Source organism: Theropithecus gelada, chromosome 6 (assembly GCF_003255815.1).
Source record: "Theropithecus gelada isolate Dixy chromosome 6, Tgel_1.0, whole genome shotgun sequence".
Taxonomy (NCBI): Eukaryota; Metazoa; Chordata; class Mammalia; order Primates; family Cercopithecidae; genus Theropithecus; species Theropithecus gelada.
The window spans coordinates 86,271,032-86,282,648 of NC_037673.1; the positions used below are offsets into that span (position 1 = coordinate 86,271,032).

General features: G+C 38.4%; 1 protein-coding gene across 1 annotated transcript in view; it reads left to right on the forward strand.

The window, feature by feature from the left end:
- ADGRV1 (adhesion G protein-coupled receptor V1) overlaps positions 1-11,617 on the forward strand; it is a 596,167-nt gene that overhangs the window by 233,741 nt on the left and 350,809 nt on the right. The window contains exons 71-73 of the mRNA XM_025388176.1: positions 5,658-5,801; positions 8,336-8,510; positions 10,646-10,781. Coding sequence (XP_025243961.1) covers positions 5,658-5,801; positions 8,336-8,510; positions 10,646-10,781 — 455 coding nt within the window. The remainder of the gene's footprint in view (positions 1-5,657; positions 5,802-8,335; positions 8,511-10,645; positions 10,782-11,617) is intronic.

An 11,617-nucleotide genomic window follows, 5' to 3' on the forward strand; every position in this document is an offset into this window, starting at 1 on the left:
TGTAAAGACCATCGACACTATGAAGAAACTACAACTAATGGGCAAAATAACCAGCTAGCATCATAATGACAGGATCAAATTCATACATAACAATATTAACCTTAAATGTAAATGGGATAAATTTCCCAATTAAAAGACACAGACTGCCAAATTGGATAGAGTCAAGAACCATCAGTGTGCTGTATTCAGGAGACCCATCTCACATGCAGAGACACATAGGCTCAAAATAAAGGAATGGAAGAATATTTACCAAGCAAATGAAAAGCAAAAAACAAACAAACAAAAAAGCAGGAGTTGCAATCCTAATCTCTGATAAAACAGACTTTAAACCAGCAAAGATCAAAAGAGACAAAGAAAGGCATTACAGAATGGTAAAGGGATCAATTCAGCAAGAAGAGCTAAATATCCTAAATACATATGCACCCAATACAGGACCACCCAGATTCATAAAGCAAGTTCTTAGAGACCTACAAAGAGACTTAGCCTCCCACACAATAATAATGGGAGATGTTAACACCCCAGTGTCAATATTAGACAGATCAACGAGACAGAATATTAACAAGGATATTCAGGACTTGAACTCAGCTCTGGACCAAGTGGACCTAAGAGACATCTACAGATATCTCCATGCCAAATCAACAGAATATGTATTCTTCTCAGCATCTCATAGCACTTATTCTAAAATTGACCACATAATTGGAAGTAAAGCACTTCTCAGCAAATGTGAAAGAATGGAAATCATAACAAACAGTCTTTCAGAGCACAGTGCAATCAAATTAGAACTCAGGATTGGGAAACTCACTCAAAACTGGGTAAATAACAAAATGAAGGCAGAAATAAAGATGTTCTTTGAAACCAATGAGAACAAAGACACAATGTACCTGAATGTCTGACACAGTTAACACAGTGTTCAGAGGGAAATTTATAGCACTGAATGCCCACAAGAGAGCAGGAAAGATCTAAAATCGACACCCTAACATCAAAATTAAAAGAACTAGAGTAGCAAGGGCAAACAAATTCAAAAGCTAGCAGAAGACAAGAAATAGCTAAGATAAGAGCAGAACTAAAGGAGATAGAGACATGAAAAATGCTTCAAAAATTCAATGAATCCAGGAGCTGATTTTTTGAAAAGATCAGTAAAATAGATTGACTGCTAGTCAAACTAATAAAGAAGAAAAGAGAGAAGAATCAAATAGATTCAATAAAAAATGATATAGGGGATATCACCACTGATCCCACAGAAATACAGACCACCATCAGAGAATACTATAAACACCTCTACGCAAATAAACTAGAAATTCTAGAAGAAATGGATAAATTCCTGGACACATACACCCTCCCAAGTCTAAACCAGGAAGAAGTCGAATCCCTGAATAGACCAAATAACAGGTTCTGAAATTGAGGCAGTAATTAATAGCCTGTCAAGCAAAAAAAGTCCAGGACCAGACGGATTCACCACTGAATTCTACCAGAGGTACAAAGAGGAGCTGGTAATATTCCTTCTGAAACTATTCCAAACAAAAGGAAAAGAGGGAATCCTCCCTGACTCATTTTATGAGGCCAGCATCATTCTGGTACCAAAACCTGACATCAAAAAAAGAAAATTTCAGGCTAATATCTCTGATGAACATCGATGTGAAAATCATCAATAAAATACTGGCAAACCAAATCCAGCAGCACATCAAAAAGCTTATCTACCACGATCAAGTCAGCTTCATACCTGGGATGCAAGGCTGGTTCAAGATATGCAAATCAATAAAAGTAATCCATCACATAAACAGAAGCAATGACAAAACCACATGATTATCTCAATAGATATAGAAAAGGCCTTTGACAAAATTCAGCAGCCCTTCATACTAAAAAAAACTCAATAAACTAGGTGTTGATGGAATGTATCTCAATAAGAACTATTTATGACAAACAACCAATATCATACTGAATGGGCAAAAACTAGAAGCATTCCTTTGAAAACTAGCACAAGACAAGGATGCCCTCTCTCACTACTCCCATTTAACATAGTATTGGAAGTTCTGGCCAGGGCAATCAGACAAGAGAAAGGAATAAAAGATATTCAGACAGGAAAAGTGGAAGTCAAATTATCTCTGTTTGCAGGTGACATGATTGTATATTTAGAAAACACCTTCATCTCAGCCCCAGATCTCCTTAAGCTGATAAGCAACTTCAGCAAAGTCTCAGGATACAAAATCAATGTGCAAAAATCACAAATATTCCTATATACCAGTAACAAACAGAGAGCCAAATCATGAGTGAACTCCCATTCACAGTAGCTTCAAAGGGAATAAAATACCTAGGAATCCAACTTGCAAGGGATGTAAAGGACCTCTTCACGGACAACCACAAACCACTGCTCAAGGGAATAAGAGAGGACACAAACAAATGGAGAAACATTCCATGCTCATGGATAGGAAGAATTAATATCATTAAGATGGCCATACTGCCCAAAGTAATTTATTGATTCAGTGATATCCCCATCAAGCTACCATTGACTTTCTTCACAGAATTGGAAAAAAGTACTTTAAACTTCATATGGAACCAAAAGAGAGGCTGCATAGCCAAGACAATCCTAAGCAAAAAGAACAAAGCTGGAGGCATCATGCTACCTGACTTCAAACTACACTACAAGGCTAAGTAACCAAAACAGCATGGTAGTGGTACCAAAACAGGTATATAGACCAATGGAACAGAACAGAGCCCTCAGAAATAACACCACACATCTACAACCATCTGATCTGTGACAAACCTGACAAAAACAAGCAATGGGGAAAGGATTCCCTATTTAATCAGTGGTGTTGGGAAAACTGGCTAGCCATATGCAGAAAGCTGAAACTGGACCCCTTCCTTACACTTTATACAAAAATTAACTCAAGATGGATTAAAGACTTAAAAGTAAGACCCCAAACCATAAAAATCCTAGAAGAAAACCTAGGAAATACCATTCAGGACATAGGCATGGGCAAAGGCTTCATGTCTAAAACACCAAAAGCAATGGCAGCAAAAGCCAAAATTGACAAATAGGATCTAATTAAACTAAAGAGCTTCTGCACAGCAAAAAAAACTATCATCAGAGTGAACAGGAAACCTACAAAATGGGAGAAAATTTTTGCATTCTATCCATCTGACAAAGGGCTAATATCCAGGATCTACGAAGAACTTAAATTTATAACAAAAAAACAACTCCATCAAAAAGTGGGCAAAGGATATGAACAGACACTTCCAAAAGAAGACATTTATGTAGCCAATAAACAGGAAAAAAATGCTCATTATTACTGGTCATTATAGAAATGCAAATCAAAACCACAATAAGATAACCATCTCACACCAGTTAGAATGGTGATCATTAAAAAGTCAGGAAACAACAGATGCTGGAGAGGATGTAGAGAAATAGGAACACTTTTACCACTGTTGATGGAAGTGTATATTAATTCAACCATTGTGGAAGACAGTGTGACTATTCCTCAAGGATGTAGGACTAGAAATCCATTTGACCCAGCAATCCCATTATTGGGTATATACCCAAAGGATTATAAATCATTCTGCTATAAAGACACATGCACACATATGTTTATTGTGGCACTATTCACAATAGCAAAGACTTGGAACCAACCCAAATGTCCATCAGTGATAGACTAGATAAAGAAAATGTGACACATATATACTATGGAATACTATGCAGCCATAAAAACGGTTGAGTTCATGTCCTTTGCAGAGTCATGGATGAAGCTGGACACTATCATTCTCAGCAAACTAACACAAGATCAGAAAACCAGACACCGCATGTTCTCACTCATAAGTGGAAGTTGAACTATGAGAACACATGGACACAGAGAGGGGAACGTCACACACCAGGGCCTGTCAGGGGATGGAGGCTAGGGGAGGAGTAGCATTAGGAGAAATACCTAATATAGCTGATGGGTTGATGGGTGCAGCAAACCACCATGGCACGTGTATACCTATGTAACAAAACTGCATATTCTGCACATGTACCCCAGAACTTAAAGTATAATAATAATAAAAATAAAGAAAGAACGATAGGCAATATAGAAAATGGTATTGGTGACACAGTCTTGGATTACACAAATGGAAGAGCATATTGAGAACGCGATCAACTCCTAAAAACTTTCAAATTCATTTTTAAATTAATCTAACCTATTTTCTTCTGTAGATAAACCAGCTTTTCCTCAAATCTGCTCTAACTCATGTTCCATTTTAGCATTTAATGACTGCTCCCTGGGGATCTGCCACATCATACAAGTCTGCGTGTACTGGATGGGCCCATAAGCAGAGGAGCTAGGCGAGAAGGCACAAGTGACCTGGTGCTTTAAGTTGACACCTGTCTCTTCACTCTTGGGAAAATAAAGATAAAGAAAAATCATTAGCTGCCAAGCCAGTGACCTTCATGGGGGAGGGGTACACTCTTATAGGAGAGGTGGGATGTATATGATTAAAGTTTTTCTGTGATTTATTTGTCTTTTTTAGCACTTGACCCATGATTCATGTTCAGTGAATGTCATTTTGAATGAATAAAACATCTGTTACCCTCATGGTGCCCAGTATTTGAAACCACCACAGTATATATTTTGCAAATTTGAGGATGTGTTGTCTAAATTCATTATTCTTAAAAGAAGAGACTTTACAGAAACGGCTGCTTATTACATTCAATAAAGATATGCGAAGTTTTTGGGAATATTCCAGGTTGTAAGATAACTTGGGGATTATTACCAAGACCAATGTTTCTATGGGAAAATGTGCTGTAAGTTTCAAAAATAACTTTTAGCATAACATCAATACATAAATTCCAGATTCCCCCTATTGTGTTGGATTCTAAAATTTTGAAAATATGTAATACATAGCATTAATTTTTATTTATCCAACATATTCAAATAATTAGTATACTGAAATTACTCATTTTGAGTAAATATGATGAATTGTTAGTAATTATTCAATGATGAGGAGGAAAGTGAGTTTTGCCAAGTTTATGGGAGCTGACACTTTCGCCAGAGTGCCCCTTCTGTTTTCTTGACACTTGATTCCATCATGAACACTGCCTCTGTGACTACTGTTATTGGTCAAGCCATTTGGGCACATGTGAAAAATTTGAAAATTTGTATTTTGTTGTTGTTGTTTTTCCTTTTTGGGGGGGAGGGGGAGGCAGAGTCTTGCACTGTTGCCAGGCTGGAGTGCAGTGGCACAATCTCAGCTCACTGCAACCTCTGCCTCCTGGGTTCAAGTGATTCTTCTGCCTCAGCCTCCCAAGTAGCTGGGACCACAGGCTTGCACCACCAAGCCCAGCTAATTTTTTTTTTTTTTAAGTAGAGACAGGGTTTCACCATATTGGCCACGCTGGTCTTGAACTCCTGACCTCAAGTGATCCACCCGCCTGGGCCTCCCAAAGTGCTGGGATTACAGGCGTGAGCCACCACGCCCGGCCCATTTGTAGTTTTTTATATTCTACATCTTCCGCTCCTTATCTCACAGCTTACATACTGGTCATTTGTTTTGTGATGGGGGAAAGTGCATATATTGATGAAACTGTTTGCTACTAAAGCAACCTCAGGTAGTATGCTAATGGCTCAAGTCAAAGAACAGCATTTTTCTCTGAAAATTATTTCTAAATCACTGACACTGTTTGTTTATAGGTCTTCCTATCACTGGGCTCTAATTTCACTTTGCAACTGGTGACTGTGATGCTTGTCAGTGGACGTTTCTATGGAATGCCAACAATTCTTCAGGAAGCAAAATCTGCTGTCCTTCCAGTCTCTGAGAAAGCTGCCAATTCTCAGGTAATTGGCCCTGGGTGTGGTTCTCTCAGCAGACCACTAGAGAGCAGTTTTTACAGGAAGGACGGAGACTCTCAGAGCTAGCATTTCTCATGAGTAACTATTTTCTTAAATATAAATAACTCTGTGAATATCACAGTAGATGTAACCGATATATTATATAAAAATACTTAGTCTATTTTCAACATTCAGTAGGAAAAAAAGAGATATGTCCAGATCTCTTCTTGATATTATGTATCTAATATTGAGGTATTTTATGTTAAATAATTAAAATTATAATGAAGCACTAATATTCCAGACTTTTTCTTGTGCTCACATTGTGAATGTTTATCTTTAATATTCAGACTTTGGTTTACTGGGGCGAGTTTGTGCTGATGTAGATAAATGTTGATGGTCAGATCCTGTGATATGGTTGTATCTAAGTATTTGCATCTTCTGTCTGAGGTCGTTGTAGGAAAGATTATTTCCCAATCGCTTCATAAATGCTCATGAGAACAAAGAACAACTTGAGGGCTTTCCTTTCCTTTCAGGTGGATTCTGTCAATATAAGAAAAAGACAAGGCTGTTGTCTGTGGCTATGGTAACATGTGTATTTTTGAAGCCATTGTGAGATATAATTCTATCCTGCTCCTTCAGGTGGGAGCTGAAGTGACGTGGGCAAGCCTGTCTTAAGATGCTGAGGTGGAATCTGTACAGATGAATGGGCAGGAATATGGGCAGATATAGTCTCTGGCCACTACGGGATGCTCTTCAGGTACTCCCTCCTGAGCATCTTCTCCAAGGAGAATGAATACTTTTTATCTTAAAATGGAATACACTGGCATTTAAAATAACTGAGAGGAAGAGGTTTTTTTTTTTCTTTGCCTCCTCTTCTTTAAGAGCGAATGAAGAAATAGAATTTATTAATGCTTTGAATTTTGTTGTCTTCTTTTTGTTCATGGGTTGTTATAAAAAAAAGATTCAGCAAAACCATTCATTTAGAGTAAAACATTTCCTACTGCTTATCCATGCATATTGTCACAATACTGTATCACCCCAAAGGGCAAGGCTAGAGTCCATCATGGTACATTCATGTCTTTGGTGTATACTCTATACTCGTATCAGTGTTTGGGGGGTGTGTGTGTGTGTGTATGTGTGTTTGTGTGTGTGATGTGGCTAGGGCATTTTAAAATAGCCCTCTAGCCATGTAGCAAGAATGATCTCACTCAAAGCTTTTGGCATTTGCTAAGCAGAAGCCTCACTGGGCTGGGCATGGTGGCTCATGCTTTTAATCTCAGCAATTTGGGAGGCCCAGGTGGGCGAATCCCCTGAGGTCAGGAGTTTGAGACTAGCCTGATCAACATGGCGAAACCCCATCTCTACTAAAAATACAAAAGTAGCTGCATGTGGTCGCACACGCCTGTAGTCCCAGCTACTGGGGAGACTGAGGCATGAGAATCATTTGAACCCGGGAGGTAGAGGTTGGAGTGAGCCGAGATCATGCTACTGCACTCCAGCCCGGGTTGCAGAGCGACATTCTGTCGAAGAAGAAGGAGAAGGAGGAGAGGGAGAGTGAGAGGGCGAGGAGGGAGAGGAGGGGGAAGAGGAGGGAGAGGAGGGAGAGGACGGGGAAGAGGAGGAGGAAGAAGAGGAGGAAGAGGAAGAAGAGGAAGAGGAGGAGGAAGAGGAAGAAGAAGAGGAGGAAGAAGAAGAACAGCCTCACTGTAACAGAGAATCTAGGCTGGAGTCAAATTAAAGTAGTTGTTTCTTTTCCTCTGTGGCTCCAGAAGTTATCCTGCGGAACCCTCTCACATTTTTCTATTATTCTTCGTTACAATTTAAGAAGGGGAGAATGAGTTTTAATATATAACTCTTGATTAAATGGTATCCCACATTTATAGCTATTGAGACCAAAAGAGGTAAACTGAATTGTTCAAATCAAAATGTGAAGCCAGGAATCTGCTTTTCTTCCTCATTGCTCAGAACTTACTTCATCTATAAATCACATACCCTGGGAATGTTGCACATAAAACAAAATCTTACTTGATGCTTGTGATAGAGATGGGTATTTAAAAAAACTTTGAAGTCTTCTGGTCTTCAAAAAAAGGTATAAAATTAAGTTGGAGCTGAAAAGAACCCTAATAGAAGGTCTAGTTCATGGTGCTTATTTTATAAATGACAAAATATACTATTCTATCTTAGAAGGCAAATTTTAGTTCTACAAATGAGGTTCTGGAAAGACCCATGAGCAAGTCCTGTTAAATGCCATTTAAAATAGTTTCCTTTCATTTAACCATAATTATGCTTACCTTTTTTGGATGTTGTTTATTCAAAAGATAGCCTTTTGTTTAAAAAAGAAAAAGCTATCGACTATAACCTAAATAATAAAGTAAAATAAATTTTAAAATCTGAGATGTTATTTCTTAAGCACTTCTCTTTAATTCAATATAAGACAAGGATATGTATTATATAAACCAAGGAAAAGTTTATGTTTAACCCATTCCTCAGAAAACAGGAAGGTTTAGAGAGAAATAAAATAAGCATGATTTTTCCCTCAGGTCGGATTTGACTCCACTGCTTTTCAACTCATGAACATCACTGCCGGCACAAGCCACGTTATGATTTCTAGGAGGGGCACATATGGTGCTCTGTCAGTTGCCTGGACCACTGGATATGCTCCTGGGTTAGAAATTCCTGAATTCATTGTTGTTGGCAACATGACCCCAACACTGGGTGAGTTGTAGTTTTTCTAAGATGAGTCCTGTAGAATATTGGAAGGGTATCATTGACCACTAATTGTCTTGGGTTATTCTTATTCTGGGCACTGAATGTAGTTTTCTAATACAATACTCCCATATTTAAGTGATCAGAGTAGTGCAGGTTGCTTGGTGAGAAAAGGAGAGAAACTTTTTTCAGTCAAATTAACAACTTCATGCCTTACCTCAAAAGAGTGGGGTCACTAAGCAAACTACTCTGTCTATACAATAGGAGCTTGTTGAAAGTAATTCTAAGAATCTAATTTGGCAAATACAGTAATAAGAAAAATAAAAATACGTACAGCTCTTCTATGCATTTCCATGTTCACCTGACTATTTCTGGCAGTAGGGCAGCTGTTACTTTAGATACTTTATTTTTTAAAGTATACCATTAGCTCTTTGAGAGTTAGTGAGATGCGAATGTTAGATGGTTTGACCACTAACATGTTATAGAAAGCTCATTGCAAATTTAGATAATGAGAGTTTATAAAGAACCCTCCAGTGGGCTCAGAATCTGAGGATCTCCCTCCTTGATTCACAGGGTCTTGTTGGTCACCAGGCAAACACCATTTACACTCAGTAAGAAACCTAATGAATCCTGCGGAGGACTGAGATCCTTAGTCTCTCAAAGAGGAGGGAATGATTTTCATTTTCCCAAGATCTTGGCATCACTGAGAGATAAGAAGGAATGAAAGCTAAAGTCCTGTAGAAGATGGGGGGTGAGGGCTAGGCCAATGAAAATGACATTTTCATGCCAGCTTCCATCCTAACAGCAATCCCAGAACACAGAGAGAAATTAGCTGCGTGATTGAGAGACACCATAGTGTGATAACTGCCTTGGATACTGGGGCTTCTTTAGCCACTGGATAGGTGCCCTAATCTGATGTCTGAGACATTGGCTCCTCTTGTTTTCCTTTTGGCATGTCCCCTAAGTTAAAGATATTTAATTATCTTTTCTTTTTTATTTTCTAGCCCCTTTTTTCCTGCAGAAACTCTTATCTTTTACTTCCTTACTCCTCTGTCACTTTGGGTGATATGCATGCTCCATACAATTTAGGGTGATTTTTAAAAAATTTTATGTTAGTAACTACTTCTACATATGAAAAGATTTATGTGTAGAAATATTGCTTATTATGAGTGTGTATACGATTTTGTGCTTACATATCACATTAATCTTCAAACGCTTTTGTGAGTTTATGTTAACTTGATTCAACTGAAATAACAGGAGTTCCCAAATAATAGATCTGTATCTTCAAACAGGTTCATTTAGTTTTTTTGAGGCTTTGTAATAAATTTTCAGACACAATGAAAAGTACAGTATACACCCATAAACTCACTGACTAGATTTATTTATTTATTTTTAATTTTTTTTTTTTTTTTTGAGTCAGAGTCTTGCTCTATCACCCATGCTGGAGTGCAGTGGTGCCATCTCAGCTCACTGCAACATCCACCTCCCGGGCTCAAGGTATTCTCCTGCCTCAGCCTCCTGAGTAGCTGGGATTACAGGCTCGCTCCACCATGCCTGGCTAAGTTTTGTATTTTTTGTAGAGGTGGGGTTTCACCATGTTGGCCAGGCTGATCCACAAACTCCTGACCTCAAGATCCATCCTCTTTGGCCTCCCAAAGTGTTGGGATTACAGGTGTGAGCCACTGTACCTGGCCTTGACTGGATTTAATAGTTGTTACAGTCAGCCATATTTGTGACATTTTTTTCTGAAGCATTTTAAAGTAAAATACATAGATTATGATATTTCACCCCAATCTACTTCAATATGTATCCTAAAAATATTCTGGGGCCAGAATTTAAACCAAAGCCTGACACTAAATCTGTATTAAAGCCTGCCTAACACCAGTCTCTTTTCACTATTGGATTTTGTCATTGAGCCAGGAAAGAAAAAGATATAAAGGAGAAAAGTAAACAGGGACTGACAGCAAGATTTGTGTGGTCTCCTGTAAGTTTACCTCTCCCCTATCCCTTTATAAAAATGTTTTACCTTTTGTAAACTATAATTGAATTTTGGATAAGAAAATATATTACTACAGTTTTAAAAGTCAAATCCCAGTTTAAGATAAGAACTAATACCCTACTTTCCTTTTCATGTTTTCCTTCAGGGAGCCTTTCATTTTCCCACGGTGAACAAAGGAAAGGAGTTTTCCTGTGGACGTTTCCCAGCCCTGGTCGGCCAGAGGCCTTTGTTCTTCATCTATCAGGAGTGCAGAGCAGCGCTCCTGGCGGAGCTCAACTCCGGTAAGACCAACCTAATTCTCACCCAAGAAATTCTCTGAGGAATAATCTGGAATTCATCCATCAAAACAGAAAAAGGCACAAGGATTATTCTCCTTGAAGGAAACGCAAACATAGTTTTAGTGTAGAGCATCACATGGCGTGCATGCTGGAGAGGGAGGCGGCTCTCAGGAGCCCCGCCACCCACTGCTTGCCTTAAAGAGAGTTCCTCATGCTCCACCTTGAGAATGGGGACTGGGGAACCATCTCCACTAAAAGCCATGATGGCAGTTCTCCTCTTGTTAAAGGAAGCTGTCTTCTGAGAAGCTGAAAATACCTGATTGCTCCAAGTGATTAAGAGTAAGAATAAGATTAAGTAAGAATAAGACATCACAGTGGGGTGATAAATATTACCTGTTTGGATCAGTGACCCTTTGACTTTAATATAATTTTATTGAATTTTACTATGTATCTGTAGTGACTCTTTCTGCAAATACAGTATATTTGCAGATAAACACGTACCAGCCAAAAGCAATTTACTTTCCTTATTTCTGGGATAGACTCAACCAGAGCAGTAGAGGGCAGACCTGTTATTCAGACTTAGGGATTTAGTCCTGGCTTTGCCACTTACTCACTGTGTGACTTTGAGAAAGTTACTTGATCTTTCTGTTCTTTGGTTTATTTGTAAAATAAAGAAGATTTGGGGGTATGAAAACTAGAGTGTATTCAAGTATGTTTGTATACATGTTTATGTGTGGGAGATCTCCATTGGGGAAATCAGATATAACTTTATACATATGCCATTTTTAAAATGTTCATCATTTTAAAACATATTTTAGAGTTACAAATTCAAATGCTTT